A 22088-nucleotide genomic window follows, 5' to 3' on the forward strand; every position below is an offset into this window, starting at 1 on the left:
ATTCTACAGTAGGCACTATTCTTTGTATGGAGCATGATTTAGATAAAGCGCTGAATATGAAGATAGTTTTATGCATTTTTTAGCAGTTGCTAGCCTGAAAATAATTTTCACAAGAGTGAATTCTTTTGTTTTAGGAAAGCAAAAGAGGTTGAAAATCGGTACACGATTCTTTTCGGCTGTGATGTAGGTACATTGCCTTTTAGATATCTGGGGACCCGATTCATTTCCATAAACTGAAAAATGAAGAATGGAAACCCGTTGAGAATTGATTTGAGAAGAAGTTAAGCAACCGGGTCACGGAAATGTTATCATATGGGGATCGACTTGTGCTCATTAATTCAGTTTAAACTAGTCTACCTATGTTTATGTTTTCTTTCCTCGAGATATCGAAAGGAGTTCGGAAGTGGTCAGATTTTTTTAGTTCAAGTTTCTTTTGGCAAAGTGATGAGCATAAAAAAATACTGGTTGACCAAGTGGAATAATATTTGTAGACCAAAAGATCAATGGGGTTAGGAGTGGAGGTTTTAGAGTTGAAAACAATAGTTTACTTAGCAAGTGATTATTTAAACTCATTAGCGAAAATGGTATGTGGCAAGAGCTGCTGCATAAAAAATATATTTGCACTCTAAAACACTATCTTAGGTTGATTCACCTTTTTGGAAGTGCTTAATGAATGTAAAGAGGAGTTCTTTGTGAGAGGGGTTTTGGGAGGATGTTTGGTTGGGATACAAGTCTCTTGCTGAAGAGTACCCACCCGACGCTTTATGTTATAGTGCATCATAAAAATGTTATGGTATCAAATGTTTTCGGTTCAGCCTCTTTAAATATAGGTATTAGGCGAACTTTGAAATTGAATGGTAATAAGTGGGATAGATGGACTCATCTTTTGCATCGTCTTATATTAGCTTAGCTAACCGATATAACCTCTAGGCCATGTTGTGCAGCTCGTTTGGCCCCCTACATTGTATCATTGACAACATAGGTGAAACTAGTTTGGTTGCATGGACTTTTCGTTCTCAGACTCGACAGATGCAAAAGCAGTATTGTTTGGTTGCCTGGAAGTTATAATCAGTGGCACACACAATCAGATCCGCTCTCCTATTTCAAAAGTGATGAGGTTACCATACCACCTATTTCCAAAGTGGCGAGGTTACCATGCCAGTGGCACACATGCTCATCTCAACAACTAATAATTGAACTACATAATTAACACAACTAGTTTACAAACAGCGCCAAGAGTAACAGTAAGTGTCTCATTCTGGCTTCAGTTCCTTGCCGTAGACTAACACCAGTGAGCAGATCACACAATGCAAGTGATCATAGAAGAAATAGCACACAATGCAGGTGATGAGAGCACACAAATGCAAGTGGTCGAAGGACCTAATTGTAATTTTATTATATTTAAAATTCTTTGTACTACTGTTAATGATTATCAATAGATGGGTGGACTTTTCACCAAAAAATAAAAAAATAACAACACTTCACTTCGTTGCTCTCGGCGAGACATGCACATGCAGCGGGTGGAGCTTGAAGCTTGTGAGGCTGATGGTCTCCACATTGTTCTCATCGCCCTCCTTCAGCCTCCAGGCGAATTCCTGCACCAAGCGCGCGATGGCGGTACACGAGATGTTGGTCGCCTGCATAGCCCCAGAGCAGACCCTCTTCCCGCCGCCGAACGCCATGGTCTTGAACAAGTCCACGTCACTGAAACTCCCGTCCAGGAACCTCTCCGGCCTCCACTGCTCGGGTTCCTCCCAGTCCTTCTTGTTCATGTTACACCCATACAGGTTGATGAACATCTAGCACCATAAATTAAGCAGCTGTTTTCAGAAATAAATTTTAAGCAGTCAAACTTTATGGTCCAATTCAAGTGTGTTAATCTATCTCCATGTCATTAATTGCTTTGGTCAATTACCTGTGTTCCGGCAGGGACTTCGTAGCCACCCAGCTCGGTGGTCTCATGGACGAACCTTGGAGGCACCAGTGGGACGGGAGAATAATACCTCAGCGTCTCGTTGAACACGGCGTTCAGGAAGGGCAACCGACGAAGGTCATCCTCGGTGACCGTCTTGTCACCGCACACCTGTTGGATCTCCTGATAGAGTCGATTCTGGCGTGCCAAGGATACGTTTTGTTAAGAGTTTTGGTTCCGGCTAGAGAACAGTATATCACCACCGAAGAGTAGAAAACTTGCCTGTATTTCTGGGTTTTTGGCAAGCTCATACATAGCCCACTCTGTCGTCACCAATGTCGTATCTGTAGACTCGATGAGTGCCTCCCACACCAGCATCATCAATTGGTCGTCTGTGAGGTCGCCGTTCTCCGATAGCATCAAGTCCAAATAGGATAGCTTTGCCTGCATATCACAATGTATTACTTCAAGATGATCAATGAACACACAGAAGAGTGTATCAAAATAAAACAGATACACCCGATATGCAAATGTACTACCTCGCCGTGCTCAATTCTTTTCTTCTGTTGACGGACCAAGGCTAGCACCATCGCTGTTCGCCTAGATTCTGCGGTAAAAACTCTTTCTTCGAAGCTCTTGTTTGGAACCCAGCTGAAGTATGGGAAGAAATCCCTCCAATCAACCTCAATTGCGCACATCATCATGTCAACTACAGTTGCCTGGTATATTTCCTCCTTTGATACCTCCCTCCCAAACTCCTCGACGTAAACTGAACTCACATCCTCACCTATGCTCTGTAATTGCAGTGTGCACAATCAGTATGGCAAATACTAAACGAAGCATCTGAAGTTTGATTCAGATCAAGAAAGTGATATATGGATGAGCACACCATATCATGACGTTTGTAGACTTACCTCGATCAAGGACAGGCGGAACAACTCGTCCTTGAAAACTTCTCTGAAGTTCAGAGGAGAATGTGGGTCATCATTCACCAGCGCACGGAGAGTGCTTAACAAATTATTCATCATCGTGTCTCTTGTCTCCCGAAATTTTCTCTATATTTTGTAAGCATTTTATTGTGGTCCATTAGTTAACCGAAAGCCTAAACATATCCAAGAGGTAGCAACTAAACTGTGTAACTTCGGAAGTGTTAAGACTTGTACCTGAGCAGAAACACCCAACATGCCCGCCATAATTAAACGTTTCACCATCTTGTGGAAGTCATTGTAGTCACTCACAGCAACCATCGACTTATCATGAGTCAGCACTGAAATTGCTGTAGGTAGCTTTCGAGTGGATATGGATGAGAATTTCGTAACCATTGCCTGTACGTAAATACAGGGTAAGATATATGTTCTTGTAAATTTATAGTCAAGTTTGACATTTGTTTTACAATGCTGCTATCATTTCTCTGTTCTGCAGCAGCAGCCAATACCAATAAGATCTATATGCTTCAATTATTTTTTTATTTGTAATAGAAATTAATAGAATCCGTGATGAGAAAAGTATAAATAAAAATAATAATCATGTTAAACTTCGACTTCTGCTTTGAAAAAAAAGAACTACTGTACCTAGATTTGAATTATTAAATTACAGTTTAAAGGAAACAATTAATAAGATACGGTCAACAAAAGCATACATACTTAACATGAAACAGGTAATATTACAAAAAAAGAACATAGCCAGAAGACTAAAAGACTTAATTTCCAGAATAATCCAAATGTGAAAAAAAAAATTCATTACAACATAGAAATATATTATCAAGTTAATTTAACAGAAGTGAGATATAAAATTTCTATATTACCTCCTTGGCTACTTCTCTTGAGTTGAGCACAGCTACAGAGGAAGACCCGGTCTTTATAGTGTATATCGGCCCGTAAGTTTCAGACCATTTTGAAAAAGTCTTATGGGGCTTCCTTTCTTTCAACTGGTGGAGATTTCCAATAATCGGTAAACCAGGGACAGCTGCATGACAATTAACCAAGTGGTGTCAGAAGAGGTAATGCTATTTTTCTCTCTTTATACTTATATTATTAGGAGACTTAAATAAGCTCAGATTATGGAAAGGAGGCAACTGTGGAACACTAGAATAATCAAGATCACAATTAGCTCAGCATGCATGTATCTAGAAAGGTACAACCATCATATTTATGATATGCAAATTATTAAAATTATTGTCTACTGCAATATACGGCGGCAAAACAACTTCTGTTCAGGACATTCCTGTTTTCAGATCCACAGTAGCTGCAGCTTGCTAGTATAAACCAAATAATTGGTTTGTGCTCCTATGCATAAACTTAAAGCCGTCGTGCAGCCAGAAAATAGGGAGCATAAGTTGCCAAATAGGTATTTTCCGAAGTGGGTTTGATCAGCAATGTATAGGGGAAAATGCCATTAAGAGCCCAAGTATGGGCTGAGATCACAGCATCCAAAAAAGGAAGCAGAGCAATAACAAGGGCATGTCGCACGGCCGGCCGAGCACAGGTCTGCGCGCGCGCGTGTGTTCTGACGAGATCCGGCGAGATGATGGTTCACCTGGGGCACGCTAGAGCGGTCCTCGTGCCCCATCCCGGTGATGCCGGCCTTGCCTCCGGCGAGCGGCGCCCACATCCACCACGCCCCCGCCGCTCGGGGGGAGCGCGATCAGCAGAAACTCCATGCGGCCGTGTCGGCTGGTGTCACGGGAGGAGGAAAGGCCGGAAAGGCTGGGGGCCTGGGGTAAGCGGACCAAGGCCACGGGCAGAGGAATATGAGTCAGTGAGGAAAAGCCCATCCAGCACGACGACGACGACGACGACGACGATGGTGACTGGTGAGTAGCACGGGAGAGTCAACAAGGAACTCTCACCACTTGGTCTCGGTCGTCGTTCAGGTCGCCGCCATATTATATGGATCAGATCAAATACTGTAGAGTGTGTGTCTCCTCTGACGAAACGTGCGCGGACTTATTAGGTCTCAAAACAGAACATTCTAAGGATTGCATACCCGTGTACGATTGCTACGTGTGTGCATTAATGCTTATACTGAAGTTCTTCTTTATTTTCTTTATACTAGTAGACATATTCACTAAGCAATCCGTTAGAAATGTTTTGATAGTGTATTGTCTTTGATCAGGAGATCAGTACATGTGGGTGTAGTTTTAAAAAAGGGAACATAATGTTCAAACCGAAACTGCCATATGTTTAAAACCCAGAGAGAGGAACCCGCCAACGGTTACAAAATATAAACAAAGAGCGCTGATCGAAACCATAGCGGCCAAGAAAGGCGCAGCGCAAACAAGAAGAAGAGAACATGATCGCCGGGAGTCAGTTGAGCTGTTGGTCACCTGGTGGCGCGTTGGAGCGGCCCTTGTGTCCCACCCCGACGATGCCAGACTTCTCGGCGAGCGCGGCGGCCGCTGCCACCGTGCCGACAGCCGCGGCCGCGGCGGCCACAGCGCCCCCGCCGCCGCCGGGGATCGCAGTCAGCAAGAACTCCATTGGTGTGCAGCTCGGGTGTGGAGCAGGGGGGTGGGAGGAGGAAATGCAGGCAGTACGTGGTGGTGCGGCCTGCGTGCTCGCCTGCTCGGCTTATTAGTGCTGTCGACGAGGAGGAGTTTCGATTTGTAGAACAACCAAACCACGTGAGATATCAGCCGATGGACTTCCAAACCACGTGTGAAGAAAAAAAAACTACAACTCTGCAAACTGCCAAAAGACAACTCTTCGCACCGGCAGCACACCAGGGCAGGAGCATCTTTTATTTTGCCAGAAAATGAAAAATGATGATTGTATTGAACACATGGACAGCTCTCGGTTGACCAAGATTATCTCGGTTCGATTGGTTGTATCTTTGTTTAGAGAACAACAACACTTTATTGATTACTTAACATCACTACAAAGTACTTTCTGTATGCAATCCGGGACAACATATAAAGATAAAGTACAGCAAAGCTCCGAGAGTGAGCTAAAACATGAGCATCACCATTGGTAAGCGACAATAACTTATGAACCATTTATAAAATCAAGTTTTCGTTCTCAAAGAATTGCAAACTCAAGGATCACATAAAATAGCTACATGGATCAACCAACGAAATAAAAGATACATGATATGTCTATGCATTTTGGATTATATTAGTACCCTGTCATCCATATCCATCCCGGCTGAAGATGGCCCATACGACCGCCATCAAGCGAGTGCATCAATACTCTATTATACCCACTGATCCTCAAGACCACATTTGGATCCAGTAGATAGCCTTTTAAATAACCTGTAAAAAGAAAACACCTCTCGCTGTGTAAAAACAATCTTATTTCAACAATTCCAAAATACCTAAAGTAAAGCACAAGCCTAGATGTATCCTAGACTGTCTTTTTTCAGTTCCATGTAACCAATTAACCACCTCTGCGACATGGCCGAGGGTTTCCGCGGCCACCTCGTCGCTGCCGTCGATCCTGGCGCCGCGGCGTGGCCGTGTGCCCCGCCGTGGTTGCGCTGGAGCCCTGCGCCTCGGCGACCGCCTGGCTTGGCCGCGGCTTGGTGCTGCCGTGGCCGGTCCGTGCCGCCGTGCCGCCATGGCACGCTGTGGTGCTGCTGCTCCAGGTATGTGCGCCGCCTACACTTCTTCTACCTGATCTCCTTCTTCTCCTCCTCTTCTTCGTCTAGCTTGGTCACTGGCTTGCCGTGCCTCATAGTGGTGCGGCCATGCCGTGATGCTGCTGCTGTTCTGCTCGTGTTGCTGTACTGCTGTGCTGCTTGTGTTGCTGTGCTGCTGTGCTGCTCATGCTGTTCAAGCCACTGCCTCTACTGGCCTTGGCCATTGTTGCCCTGGCCATTCCAGTGCTTACTATTCTTGCTAGGTTCTTCCCTGTGCCTCTGTCTTGTTTCTATGCTTGCCTGACACTCATGTGTGATCATGTATGCTTTAATGGCTTAACTGTAGATTGCTATTATTGCAAATTTGCAAGTGCCAGTGTTGTTGTGGCTGGTTCTGGTGCTCTAACTCATGAACCTGCTCATCTGAGCATTACAGTTGGTTTGATGGTATGATTCAGTGATGAGCATGAAGTATTTTACTTGAACACCGCGCGTAGGGGGACGGCGGCAAGCGGATGAACTGATCTAGTACCTCGACGCCGATGTGTTCCGATTTACGGTCGAAAAGCTTGGCGAGCGCGGAGAGAACCGATGCACCGGCGACTTAAGATCCGGCATGGCCGTGTTCTTGGACGTCGCCGCTCTAGTACGTCCACCACGAGTGCCCCACCTCCTCGGCCCTGCACTTCTGCTAGTTAAATGTAAATTGAAGTACTCTTCAAATCAACTTGGCAAAGGGGCATTTAATAAAAATATGTTCCGCTGATTCTTCTTCAGTGTTACATAAAAAACATTTTTTAGAATATGTCCGATTTATTTTTGCAAGGTTATATTCAGTGAGCAGCACTTTTATTTATTTAAGAACCACATAAAAATTCTAATCTTAAGTGGCACTTGATGAGCCTCATGTATATTCCCAAATGTTGGGACTCCAAGCACAAAGTGTCGTAGCAAGAGAAGCTTTCCCCACAAGGGTGACTCGAGGGTTTATATATAACTCTCAGGGAATGATGAAAGAGTTATCTCCTACTTTTCTTATTCAATCAATTCTGCAAAATAAAGTTTTGACTTGTGTCCCCAACTCCACCGCATGGTTGTCAAAAGTATTACTAAATGTTAAGTATTAGTAATATTAAATAAAAGATGGCTGTAAAGTAATGCAAAGGAAATAAAATAGGCAAACTAGATAGAAATAGTAATGGGATAATTATTTTTGTGTTTTGTGTGTCACTAAGCAAAGAAAAAAATCAGATTTAATAATAACTGAAAATATAAAGTGCTATAAAAGTGTTGGAAAGGTGTTTTTATGATTAAAATTGTCACTTGTCTACTCTCTTTTTAATTAAGTTGTAGTGAACAATAACAATTCATCAATGGCATAATAGTAATGAAACTTCAAATGTGTGTTTGATAAGCATTCATATGAACATCACGTTCTAACATAGAGATGATGCAACACATATCTCTTATGCTCCACAAGAAATTTCAAATATGTGTTTGATAAAACCATTCATATGGGTATCACGTCCTAACATAGAGATGATGCAACACATATCACTTGTATTAAGACTTAACAGAGCATATCTTTAAGTATTTTGACATGATGTTTGAATATCAAATATGTTACCTTGACTAAACAAGAATACCACAGTTTTCACATGATAAACATAGCACACGTATTAAATTTATCTCTAGTGAGGCATCAAAGTAATGGTAAAAACCACAATAAATCATGAATTTTGCGTCACAACTAAATCACTATAACAATGCCACTCCAACTAATACACACATCTCCTCACACATGTTCTTGCATACAAGTTGAATCAAAACTAGGACTTAAGAACGGGGTACATAATATGCATCTATCAATACATCTCACACATAATAGATTATAATCCCATATATCAATATCATAGAATAAGATCCACCACATAGGAATTACATATATGACTATAATCATGTTGGGCAGCTCATATGGTACTAAGATCTATGAAGAACAAGAGTAAAATAGATCAAGCTACTGCCACAAACCCATAGTCCAAGGGTGGACTACTCCCTCTTCATCATGGTGTTGATGTGGTAGACATTGGAGAAGGTGGATATCCCTCCGACGGTGGCTCCGGCGGAGTTTCCCCCTCCAATTTTCGATGCTGCAACCTCTGTTTTGGTGTATTTGTCTCACGATGGCTCTCTCTTCGAGAAAACATTTGGGGCTCACATATATAGTTTTAAGGTCAAACGGAGTCTGTAGGAGAAAGAATCAGACGAAACGGACGGTCGAGGAAGAAAATAGACCAGGTGCCTCCTTGCTGGGCGCACCACCCATGCTCTTTTGGGCCTCATGACCCCTCTCATGAGATCCAAGTGCTACAGATACTTCTCCTGATGAAATATTGATGTCCCCGAATTTCTAGCTCAAATTGACTCCGAATAGATCCCCTAAAGTTCCTCCAAATAAAGGGAATCATTGGTAAATCTCCATAAATCAATTTAAAATATGGATATAACATCATATATGTTGCAAATATGTGAGAATATGTGTCAATAAAGTACAGAGTTCATGTATACATTTTACATGCATCAACACTTTTAGCTGTCATATGTATTTCCTCAGAAATATAGTATGGTCATTCATGAATTCGGTATATAAAGATTTCACAGAGAGAACTCCTAAAGCCATGAGATGCCAAGTGAATCTATCCGACTCATCAGGTAACTAAACCCTAATGAAATCTACCAAATGTACCCACACCGTCCATTTATCGTGAGACAACACCCAAGAAAAACTAATATTTAATAGCATTGTATTCATAAGCTCAGCGATAGTCACATATTTCTGACTTGCTATGCTAAATAAAGATGGATATTGGACATATAATGGTTGTCGTCCTAGCCAAGAATCCTTCCATAATCTAATTTTATGTTCATTACCGATGACAAATGAACCATGCCAAAAGAACTCATCATTTACACTCATTAATTTCTTGCATAAAAGGGAGAATGACTAGGCTTAGCTTGAACCTGAAACGAAGTTTTGGTACTCAAAATATTTATTTTGCAGCAGCTTCTGCCACACCCTTTCTTCATTAAGTAATTTAAATAGTCACTTATACTTAGTAGACACTTATTCTTAATATCAAAAACCTCTATCCTCAATCCACTCCCCCCCGGATATAAGAAAGAAAGATAATAAAAATATCGTCAAACTAGTAAGCACCAATTAATTAGCGCAACTTTACTTTCGTACTTGGGTTTTTTTTTCTACGTTTGGTTCTCTGAAACTCATATCCAATTTATGTATACCCGTCTGTATAGATACGATATCTATACCTTTTTTATATGTGGTGTCTTTTCGGTAAACATTGCATCACGCACGTACGTGTGACGGTATCAGTACTGTTAGAGATATATTCCGTGTACGTATAAACGGATAGTCTAGGATAGAGATAGGACTCTCGTGTCTTGTCTTGCACTCCAAGATGATCCCTGTACGCCTATATATACTCGCCCATGAGGCTCAATAATACATCCAACATATTCCGCAATCTCTCCCCCCCTCTATCCTTCAACATGGTATCAGAGCGGCGCCGATCCTAACCTAGCCGCCGCCCAAGCTTCCGCGCCGCGCCGCCCCCGGGGAGGTCGATCTCCATGATCTACTCCGGGGGCCGCGCAACCCGTATGAGGGTTCGTCCGCCGATCCGTTGATCCGCTGCCCTCGAGTCCTTTTTTTTTCCAATCCGTAGATTGGTTTTCTTTTTGCTCCGCCGGTCGCTCGACCGGGGTTTCTTTTGGTTTACCGATCATAGATCGGATTGAGTCGCCCACCGCCGCCGTCACCGCGCGCCTCTACTCCGACAACGGCATCGATCTATACCGGCCATCTTCATCAACCGCGCGGCACGGCCGCACGCGTCACACACGGGACGCCTACGTGCGACGCAGCAGGCTGTCTCGCCCGCGTGGTCTCCATCGCCGGTCCGTCTTCGCCGTCATCGCCCGGGACATCACCGACAACGTCGCCAACGACTCCAATCTGCGGCACGTCGTCCACGCCATGGTGCGTACAGCGCCGCCGTCGGTCTGATCAACCGACCGCGCGCACGTCTCCGCCAAGCACGTCCCCGAGCACGCGCCTACCACTGATCGAGCTACGGGTTGCCGCTGCGTCGCCCCTTCGGGCCGCAGCGCCGTCGCCTTTGGTCCACGCCACTAGCCTCTGACGCGCCTTCCAGGCATGTACGTCGCTGGTGGCCTCCCGCCGCTGCATCGACTCGCGACCTGCAGCTACGCCGGCCCCTCGAGCCGAGACGTCGCCGCACGCAGTCTACTTCGCCATCACCGCGCACCGACGTCCCAGGCAACCTCCGCGCCGCCTCCCTTGGCGCGCTACGCCACCGTCAGCGCAAGGTCTACGTCAAGCCGCCGGGTTCTTCCTCGCCTACTTCGAGTACCGCCGCCGCACCTCCACAGGTAACCTGCATGACCACTTCTGGTCGTCGCAGGCCTCGCCGACCACCTCTACGTTCTAGGCATCCAGCATGGCCACTCCTGGCTACCGCTGGTTTTGCCGCTACGTCTCCGTCCACCACGACCTCGCCGCCAGCATCATCAACAACCGCGGACTGCATCAGCACCTCTCCCTCTTTGCCGCTCTGCGTCTCGCCATCGCTCTGGAGGCCTCCTCTGCTGGTCCCCCTGACACTAGCGCATGGTCCATGATGGTCCCTGCCCTCGCACGCCCGGTATTGGCAACACCGGCCCGTGCCTTCATCCCCGACGCGTCCTCAGGCCTGGCAAGCTCGGATCGGCGCTTCGTCTTCATCGGCTTCGACAAACGTCTTCATCGGCATCGACTCTTCTACGACTGCCTCGACCGCGTCGCCAACTTCGTCTTCGCGTACTCGGTTCTGGCAAAACCGGAGTATGCCTTCGTCCCCGACGTGCGCCTAGTTCTGGCAAAACTAGGGCAGCGCATCGTCCTCGACGGCTCAGACTGCATCGACTTCGGCATCAACCATCTCCACGACTGCCTCGACGCGTCTCCGTCACTCTCCTCGCGCACTATGCGCTTGCGGCTTCATGTGTGTCTACCTCGACACCGGCACCCGACGACGACATCGACCACGGCATCCCCTCGCGCGGCTACCCTGACCAAGGTTGCACCACCCAACGCTCTCGGCTCCCTTGACATCGGCATAAGGGCTACCACCTCGCCTGCGCCTCACCAGCTTCCTCTACAGTCCAAGCATCCGCGACGCAACTCCGTCCACGACGCTCCCGCTACGACTGCGGGGGAGTGTCAGCTTCTGGGGTCCACTTCGGTTTATCTCCAGTCTGACCGTCCACGTCGTTCATGTTGTTCACGACGCTCCCGCTACGACTGCGGGGGAGTGTTAGAGATATATTCCGTGTACGTATAAACGGATAGTCTAGGATAGAGATAGGACTCTCGTGTCTTGTCTTGCACTCCAAGATGATCCCTGTACGCCTATATATACTCGCCCATGAGGCTCAATAATACATCCAACATATTCCGCAATCTCTCCCCCCCTCTATCCTTCAACAAGTACGCCATACATACGGGATTTGCCCGTATAAGATAACACGGGTCTTATGAGCCTCTACATGATTGCACGTACATATCAGATTTCGTGATTGTGCCCCTGCTTATGAAGAGGTATGAGAAGATCTAGAGCGTCCTTGTTTTTTTATGCACCCACGGTTTTGCCAAGAAAGGAGCACCGGAGCAGAAGTGCATCTTGACATCGTGTAATCATTCGTTGTCAAACACTCATGTTCATGGTCAAACACTCGTGTTTCTCCGCCACCGTAGCAAGGATAGTCAGCAACTCTTACTTTTGCTAAAACCTGCAAAGAAACTACTGAAGGACAACGACCAATAGCAAAAGAAGTGAAGAGCTCTCACACTATTTAGTACTCATTCAAACCCACGACTAGTATACTATTCTTTGATACTACTATTCTTCTCAAGAGTACAACCAGTTCTTCACTTCTTCTCACTCACCACTCCATTACCAAACCACAACATACAAACGTTTCACTTGGTTGCTGCTCTCGGCGAGATGTGCACGTGCAGCGGGTGGAGCTTGAAGCTAGTGAGCTGGATGGTGGTAACGTTGTCCTCGTCACCCTCCTTCAGCCTCCACGCGAACTCCTGCACGAAGCGTGCGATGGCGGTGCACGAGATGGTCGACGCCTGCAGGGCGCCGGCGCAGACCCTCCTCCCGCCGCCGAACGCCATGGTCTTGAACAAGTCCGCCTCGTCGAACCTCCCGTCCAGGAACCTCTCCGGCCTCCACGCCTCGGGATCCTCCCAGTCATTCTTGTTCATGTTGCACCCGTACAGGTTGATGATCATCTATCACAAATAAGTTAAGCAGCTATTTCAGAAATCCGTGTGCGCAGCGGCCAAAACTTCAGTTTTTTTGTTGTCATTATGAGTGTTCATGTAGCGATGTCCATGCCATTGTAGGGTTCAGTTACCTCTGTTCCGGCTGGGACGTCGTAGCCAGCCAGCTTGGTGTCCTCATGGACGAACCTCGGAGGCACAAGCGGTACCGGGGAATGATTCCGCAGCGTCTCGTGGAACACAGCGTTAAGGTACGGCAGCTGACGCAGGTGATCCTCCGTGACCGTATCGTCGCCGCACACCTGCTGGATCTCCTGGTACAGTCGGTCCTGTTGTGCCAAAGCTTTTTGCTGTTAACAGTTTGGTTCCCGCAAGAAATGCACACCGTAGAGCGAGAGAAGGGAACTTGCCTGTATTTCTGGGTTTTTGGCAAGCTCGTACATAGCCCACTCTGACGTCACCAAGGTAGTATCCGCAGCCTCGATGATTGCCTCCCACACCATCATCGTCAATTGCTCGTCTGTCAGCACGTTCTCTGCTACCAAAAAGTCCAAATAGGATACCTTTGCCTGCATATATACCAATTTTATCTCGTCAAGATGATTAATGAACACAGACAAGAACTGATCAAGATAAAACAGTAACGAACTATGTTTAGCTGACAACCTCGCCGCGCTCAATTCTTTTCTTCTGCTGGTTGACCAAGGCTCGCACCACTGCGGTTCGCCTGGATTCTGTGGTAACAACTGTTGTTTCGAAGCTCTTGTTTGGAACCCAACTGAGGTATGGGAAGAAATCCCTCCAATCAACCTCAATTGCGCACATCATCATGTCGACCACAGTGATCTGGTAGATTTCTTCCTTTGATACCTCCCTCCCAAACTCCTCGACATAGACTGAATTCACATCCTCACCTAAGCTCTAAAATTACAGTGTGCATTGTCAGTATTGCAAATAATAAACGAATGATCTGAAGATTGGTTCAAATCATGAAAGTGCTACTGATGACACTATGGACGGGCACACCGTATCATGATGTTTGTAGATTTACCTGAATCAAGGACAGGCGAAACAGCTCTTCCTTGAATACTTCTCTAAAGTTTAGAGGAGAATGTGGGTCGTCAGTCACCAGTGTACGGAAAGTGCTTAACATGTTATCCATCATCGTGTCTCTTGTGTCCCGAAATTGCTTCTAAATGTTTTGCAAGGATTTTGTTGTGGTACATTAGTAAATTGAAACTGTAAACGTATACAGGAGGCGGCAACTAAATTGTGTAATTTTGGAAATGTTAAGACTTGTACCTGAGCAGCAGAACCCAACATGCCAGCCATAACTAAACGCTTCACCATTTTGTGGAAGTCATTGTAGTCACTCGTAGCAACCATCGCTTTATCACGAGTCAGCACTGACAATGCTTTAGGTAGCTTTCGAGTAGATATGGATGAGAATTTCGCAACCATTGCCTGCAAATATAGGACATAATGTATGTTCTTGTAAATTTTATATTCAAACATGAAAGTTTCTGCCAATGCCAATATCAGAAAGAACTATATCCATAATTTGTGTATTAATCTGGTCTAGTTTTTAACTTAGCTGGGTAATTTTTGCGGAAAAGAGATGAGTTCGTAACATGTTTTAACTGGTTTTTATTTGTGAGAGAAATCATTAGAATCCATTATTTATCTCCAACATGAGAAAAAAATAGGTGAAATAAGAATCAGGTTAAGCTTAAATTTCACGGTGAAAAAAGAACTCTTCTAGCTAGATTTGAATTATTAAACTGTAACTTAATAGATAAAATTGCTATGATAATGTCAACAAAAGCATACATAGTAAACAGGAACTAGGTAATATTTAAAAAATCAGTCAGAAGACAAAGGCTAAATTTCCACAATAATCCAGATGCGCAAAAAAAGACATCTGGAGTACAATAGCAAAAATAGTGTCAAGTGAATTTAAGATAAATGAAGATTTCTGCATTACCTCCTTGGCTACTTCTGCTGAGTTGAGCACAGCTACAGATGAAGCCCCAGTCTTTATTGTGTATATTGGCCCATAAATTTCGGACCATTTTGCAAAGGTCTTATGGGGCTTCTTTTCTTTCAACTGGTGTAGATTTCCAATAAGCGGTAAACCGGGAACAGCTACATGAAAATTAAACAATTGGTGTCAGACGAGGTAATGCTTTTATTGTTCTTTCTTAGGAGACTTAAATAAGCTCAGATTATCAAAGGAGATAATTGGTGAACACTAGAATAACCCAGATCACAAATAGGTCAGCGTGTATCTAGAAAAATCCAGCCATCATATTTGCGATATACAACTTATTTATATTGCGATATATGGGGGTAAAACATGTTATGTTCAGAATGTTCCTGTTTTCAAATCCACAGTAGCTGCCTGTAACTTAATATAAACTAAATGATTGAATTGTGCTCACATGCATAACATGCATTGTGCAGACATAAAGCAGGGAACATAAGTTGTCAAATTTCTATTTTCTGAATTGTTCTATCAACATGATTTGAAGATCTACTGTGACAGACAAAGGAACATCTGGACTCATTGTTTTTGCAGTTGCTATACGAGAATCAACACCCTTTATGCCGATAGTAAGTAGTAGGATGCTGTAGAAACTGTGACAGTCTTTTTTTTAAGAGCAACCGCAGGAGCTGTGCCTTTCATTAAGAAGAGAGAAAACCAAACATGTTACAGAGGTAGCATGTTTTTTACGGGAAGATGCCTAAACTGTGACAGTCATCAGTCAGGGATGCATTCCATTTCATTCTTTCCCACCAGATAAACTTAGTAGTTTTTCTAACGTATATATTTGATCAAACAAGACTCCACCGACATTTTTGGAGGTTGGAACATAAGAAACCCAAATGAATTTAGCTGAAATTCATGTTATTGCAATTTCCATAGGAAAGATGGAATTTCTGTCGTTCCACAAAGGGCATAAACTTATCCATCGCACTACACGTGGAAACTCAAGACTGTCAAGTGCGTGCACAAATACATGTGGAAATGAAGAAACATGTTAATTTGTTTCTTCCGGCATACTTTTCTTGTGTTATTCTAAGAAAGCTACTGGCATGTCACAACCGTGAGCAGCTCAGGGGTATAGCTATATTTCCTATACCTGTTCTACAAGAATGTAGAAAAATAAGTGAAGCAATCTTTTCTGACAGTAACATCCCAATGCTTGCTTTCAGTGACTTGTTTCGGTTTCCTTTTGAGAGCTTATGAAGCACTTTTCCTTGTGAAAGTGCCAACCGGATTGCTCGGTGCCCATGTATGGGGACCAAAAGGGACATAGACTTTGGATTGCAACAGAAAAGGAGCTGCTTAGAATAGCGGAAAGTAAAAGCGGTCGCGTGATTCTTCATGTCGGCATGTTCTTATCCACAGTACATTATATGTCTAATGTACAATGGCTAAACTTGTAAAAAAAAATATATAAGAAAAAAACTAGCAGGTATTCAGAAATTTACCAAAACAAAAAATATTAAGTATTTGAAGGTTATTTCCAAATAAAAAAATAGCACGCATACACAATCTAAATATAGGTCATGATGGGAAAATATCAGCTCGAAACAACCCCCTCCGATTGATATCCATCTAAACCACGTGTAAAGATTTGAAAAGTTTTAATTCTAAAGTACTCCCTCTGTTTTTATATATAAGGCCACTAACTATTTTGAGGCAAAAACTTTGAGTAACAATTTACGGAAATACTTTTGTACACCCACGCATGGGTGTGGGTGTTTCCGTCACTGCCCATTTATTTCTCGAGATTCGTGCACACATGGTAGATGGAAAGATTATTTTCTCTCTCCTCTTTTTATCCGAATCTCAAAACACAATGGATGGTGACGGAAATTTGACCCAAAAAAATATAAGTAGTAGTCAAAGTTGTACGTCGAAATACATGGTGGCCTTATGTACAAAAATGGAGGGAGTAACTTATTTGGAGGGGGTGATATTATGTACATAGGCCTCTACAATTTTTCAAGACCGATATTCGGTAATACAGTAGCATTAGAAATGTTACACCTGAGTGCTATCTTGAAATTTTACAGACTTGCAACGTATGGTATAGTTTTAGAAAGTTATAAAACAATTGAATAATTGCTTTCCAAATCGGATTAGGTTCGTTTTCCCCTAATAAATACCTACTCTATCTAAACAAATCGGAGAAGATAAAGAAAAAATATCGCTTAATTAACAGCTCAGGTATGGCCGCCTCTGAACTTGTGCAGCATGTATATGCATATGCAATGTGCATAACCTGATTCCGTGATTTATCTGATTTGAAGCCTGTGGCTGGTCACGATGACGAGATTTTTTTAAAAAAAAAGGTCAGCATATTTTACACCCCGCCAGCTTAGGATGTTTTGGAATGGACACGATTTGAAGGAGTCTTCTCAATCCAAAGTAATAAAATCTGAAAAAAGGCGAGTTATTCGGTGTGATAGGTCCGAATCGATGGTGGGCTCCAAACAGAGGGGGAAAAAGGAGAGAACCTGTGGTTTGAAAGGGAACTGAAACCGAAATACCACAGCATCCAAAAAGGAAGCTGAGCAATAACAAGAACATGGCAAGATCGACCGAACGCGTGCATGCATTTCTAGGAGATTAGGTGAGACGGTCGTCACCTGGGGGCGCGTTGGAGCGGTCCTTTTGCCCAATCCCGACGATGCCGGCCTTGCCGGCGAGCGTGGCTGCCGCGGCCAGCCCGCCGACGGCCGCGGCGGCCGCAGCCACGGCGCCCCCGCCGCTCGCGGGGAGCATGGTCAGCAGGAAATCCATCGGTCTGCTCGCGTGAGGGACCTCCGGCCGTGCTGGCTGGTGCCGGCTGCGGAGCAAGGGGTGGGGTGGAGGGAGCCGAGGAGGGAAGACGGGCAGTGGCGGTGCGGCCGGCGTGCTTCTGTTTCGGCTTTTTAGTGCTGGCGAGTGACGAGAGACGAGGGGTAAGCGACAAAGGGCCCGCCGCAAGGCATATCAATACGAAGCATAAAGAATCGACTCCTGATTCACAAAAAAATAAAAAATAAAGTTTTTTTTGGAATTTTTTTTTTTTTTGGAATTAAATAAAAAATAAAGTTAGACTCCTCCCAAAGAGTGCAAACGAGCTATTTGCCGGGTGACCGTGTGCACGCTTAGAGCAACTCTAGCACACATACCTTGAACCGCAAACTGCTCCGCCGCCTTGCTCGAATCCAACCCAACCGGCGGCCGATTCCGACGAGCACCGTCTGATTTTACCAATCTTTGGCCGGATTGTGCTGGAGTTTTATCGAAATTTGGTCAGACTCAGGCGAAATGTGGTGGCGAGAGGTGAAGTTTTTCCAATTACCAGTGCGTTCACCGTATACAAGTTAGCCTGCAAACACGCCTTTGGAACTCCAACTATGGAGGTCGCGAGCTCGTATGTAGGTTGACCTGTAATTTTTTTACGGGTTTAACCATTTTAAGGTGTCTGATCTGGCTAAAAAAATCGTCCAAATCCTCAAAACTGGCATGTAAATTTACGGGTTTGACCAATTTGCAATGTCGGCTAGAGTTGCTCTTACGCGCGTGCACATTCTGATAGCTCGAAGTTTTACACTTTCTACTAATGTTTTTAAGCATACATTTACTCATATTGCCACTCATTTCATGTTCCATCTAGATATAACCATGCCTATTTTGCATATTTACGAGTTTTTGTTAATTTTTTTCGTACGAGCTTTGCACATTTAATATTTTTAGTAGGATTTTATTATGTTTCCCTTTTCTTTGACTTGCGTGTAGGTGTTATGGACCTTTATGGAGAAATGGAGGCAAAAAGTACCAAGAGGATACAATATGATAGAGTTACAAGCACCAAACTTAGCCAAAAGTGATCTTATTTCAACACGTTATATTTAAGTTCTGAAGGCCATGGTGTTGTAGCCCTCGTCCGTACGAGTCCAACTAGTTGAAGAACATCTAAATCGGAGTCCGTATGAAAAAATGGCGAGCAAAATACAAAAGCATCTCCAAGTTTAGAAACCATCGGGCACGCAGACCCCGTCCGTACCGTCCATCGGATATCCGTACTGGGCTCCGTTGGCTTCGTTTCGTCAAACAGAACAACATTTGTGAAGGCCCGATGTGTATATTCAGCCCCGAGCTTCGTCGGTTCGCGAAACAGACCTCCAACACCTATATAAAGTGCGGAGGAGCCTAGGAGGAGGCATCATTCATCAACGCCCTAGGGGCAGAGCCCTATCACTCCGTCGCCGCCTCTCCATAGCCGCCGCTCCATCACCATATCCACCAACACAGAAGAGGAGGAGGAGACTAGGTTCTTGAAGGGAAACGCATCGATCTCCATCATCATCATCATCATCATCATCATCATCATCATCATCATCATCATCATCATCATCATCGTCTTCACCACGGATCCCCTTTGTATACTTGGTTGTAATCCAAACTCTATTAGGATTTGCACTTGTATATAATTATACCTTCATATTAAATCCATAGTATTGTCATGATGTTGATCTCCTTCATGTATGAGTACTTCCTTTGTTCTTGGCGAGATATGAAGAAACCCTAGTAATATTATGATGTGGAATAAGGATGAATTATAACTTTGATCTATGATTATGTGTTAGTTCTCTCCCTTGATGTTGTGTGAAGTGCACCACATAATATTTTCCTTCGGGATAAGAGAGGGAACTACCCTTTGAAGTATGATAAAGTGTACGACGAGAAGTGGCATTACATTATCGACACTTTAACATATGAAAGAGGGGTAAAAGGAGAATCACTAAGCTCATATTGATAACCATGGAAAAACCCTTAATTGGATGGTCAACATGCAGTTTGCAGAAGGCTAGCCGCAGTGGTTATTTAGAGATGCTATGACCGATAGTTTTTTGAGCGCATCTTATTGTGAAGTTCTCTCCACACATAACATATCAAAAGAAATAGTTCATCGTAATCATAAGTAGTACCAATACTAGTGGTGGTACCTATACTCCTTGAGAACCCCTCAACCATATCACAAACACACTCTCTTGCTTAGGTTTACTTTCATTATTTACTTTGCTCTTAGTTACTTTAAAGCTCTCTCAAATCATTACCATTCTAGTAACTTATAGAATAGGCTATTTCCAAACCACGGTTTGGGTGCAAATGCAGCTGCGCCTGACAACGCTGTTGCGGAGTTGTGTTTATGGCCATTTTCAAAGCTTCAAAGGGACAAACTTATATAAATAATATTTGCTGCTACAAGTACTGCAACAACCTTGTTGTTGATCGCAGGAACCCAGTCATCACGTTCATTTCGTGGGCTCCACTGGAATTTTTGCACATTTGCCACACTTCACTTTAACAATTAGACATTAGCCACATGACCACCACACAAAAGTGAAAAGCGTGGAAAAAGTGAAATTCCCCAGCTTCACTTGTGACAAAGCTATTTCGTGTAGGCCAGTGTAGAGAATCCCCAAAGAAGGAGGAAGGCCAGCTCATCGGGAATAGAAAGCATGCCAGGTCGGGGACTAAGATTAGTCACAATGGGAAGTATCATACACTAGTATCATGTAGTTTATGATACTACCCTCACAATGCATAGTATCATAGGATAATATCATAGTATCATCATATTTAATGTTTTGTAGAATCTCAATGCAAATTGATGTATATGATGTGTTTGCCACTAAGTTTTCTAGTTTTACGTGGTATGATACTGTATCATATTATGATACCACTTCCATCTCTCACCTCATTAATTGGTACGCCACATCAGATTTTTGCCACCATGACATGCATGATACTACTTATGATATTCCCATTGTGACTAGTCTAAGATCAAAACATGGGACATGAGGTGGATAGAGAATTTGGCTGATAGCGTCTGGTGTCCACTCGGTGCAGCCTGCCCGCTGCCCTTCTTGTCGTGTAATGGAAAACATTTCCATCGTCGCTTATAATAGGGATTCAAAGAGAAGTATTATGTTGGCCACTGTGGTATCGCCTTGGCAGTATAAAAGGAGGACCACAACTAAAGGAGAGAAGAGGGGATGCCTAGCCAGAATCATCGGCAAGGAGTTCACAATGTAATCGACCATCGAAGAATCAATACATTTAGGCAGGAGTAGGGTTGTTAGCCCCAGGACGGCCCGAACCTGGATAATCCTTACGCGTTCTTCAAGATTGATGATAATCTAGAGTTCCTTTGCCGCCCCCACCAAACCTCTAGAAGAGGGTATCAATACCTATGGTGTTCGACTTTTCGAGCTCGGCAAACTCGTCGGATGAGAGGAAGGACCCCTTGTCATAGAGACGACTGATACTTCACTCTACAAAAAAGAATATCTACCTATATTTGTATCAGACTTTTATCTACGAATGCGTATATTTTTATCTATATTTTCTGAGACATATTGCTATCTATGTATGAGTGTATGACAAAGCCATAATTTTGTGTACGAGACACATGTCTATCTACAGTTGCTCGAGATATCGAAGTAAATCTCTGCAGTAGTTTTGAAATTCAAGAAAAAAATAGAAAAATACATCACGAAGTGATCGTTTTCATGTTGTGATCAAACAAGTGTGGTTGTTTCAGAAATGCCACATCTTCCGGTTGGCCGTAAAATCAGAAAATTTGTATTGCATAGCAGCACAAAAACTAAATTCTTAAGAGGTTATCAGAATTATTTTCGTATTCCGAGAATGTCATCGAAGTGATCTTTTTCAGGGAATGTCATCAAACAAGTTCCATCCTTTTGGAAATGGTACATCTATCAATTGACTGTTAACTTCGGGACATAACTTTGTCAGATTATTAGTCAAGTAACAGAACTATGACCCCGAGAGCAAATCCAGAGGGGAACGATTGCCTACATTGCGGTATCCCACAAGAAATAATCTTGGGAGATGACCGCCTTCCGGCTTGGAGTATGGTCTTCCTCTGTGTCACCGACATCGATCGGACTGGGGGTACTCGCCTCCAGTGCTCGATCTCGTCAGCTAAGACGGAAGACCCGTTGTCATAGAAGGACTGATACTTCACTTTAGAAATGAGACATATTTATTTCTATCTATACTTTTTCAGAATTTTATATATATATGTGTATATTTTTAATCTATGTTTGCTTGAAACATATTGCTATATATGTATTACATAGACATAATTATGCTTGCGAGACACATTTCTATGTATGGTTGCTAAAGACATCGAAAGA

The 22088-nt window shown here is 43.8% G+C and overlaps 2 protein-coding genes across 2 annotated transcripts; both read right to left on the bottom strand.

The window, feature by feature from the left end:
- Positions 1 to 1392: 1392 nt before the first annotated feature.
- On the bottom strand, positions 1393 to 5391 carry LOC124683712 (ent-kaurene oxidase 2-like). Its single transcript, XM_047218174.1, has 8 exons — positions 5238 to 5391; positions 3717 to 3877; positions 3076 to 3237; positions 2827 to 2967; positions 2452 to 2706; positions 2195 to 2356; positions 1916 to 2110; positions 1393 to 1799 (listed from the first exon to the last, which is right to left on the bottom strand). The coding sequence occupies exons 1-8, from the start codon at positions 5389 to 5391 to the stop codon at positions 1482 to 1484; spliced, it is 1548 nt and encodes a 515-aa protein (XP_047074130.1). The 3' UTR covers positions 1393 to 1481.
- A 6938-nt stretch (positions 5392 to 12329) lies between these two features.
- Positions 12330 to 17688, bottom strand: LOC124694340 (ent-kaurene oxidase 2-like). Its single transcript, XM_047227338.1, has 8 exons — positions 17520 to 17688; positions 14845 to 15005; positions 14163 to 14324; positions 13912 to 14052; positions 13527 to 13781; positions 13271 to 13429; positions 12995 to 13189; positions 12330 to 12869 (listed from the first exon to the last, which is right to left on the bottom strand). Exons 1-8 carry the CDS (start codon positions 17671 to 17673, stop codon positions 12549 to 12551), a joined length of 1548 nt encoding a protein of 515 aa, XP_047083294.1. The 5' UTR covers positions 17674 to 17688; the 3' UTR covers positions 12330 to 12548.
- Between the last annotated feature and the right edge of the window lie 4400 nt (positions 17689 to 22088).

Source organism: Lolium rigidum, chromosome 1 (genome assembly GCF_022539505.1).
Source record: "Lolium rigidum isolate FL_2022 chromosome 1, APGP_CSIRO_Lrig_0.1, whole genome shotgun sequence".
NCBI classification, from domain to species: domain Eukaryota; kingdom Viridiplantae; phylum Streptophyta; class Magnoliopsida; order Poales; family Poaceae; genus Lolium; species Lolium rigidum.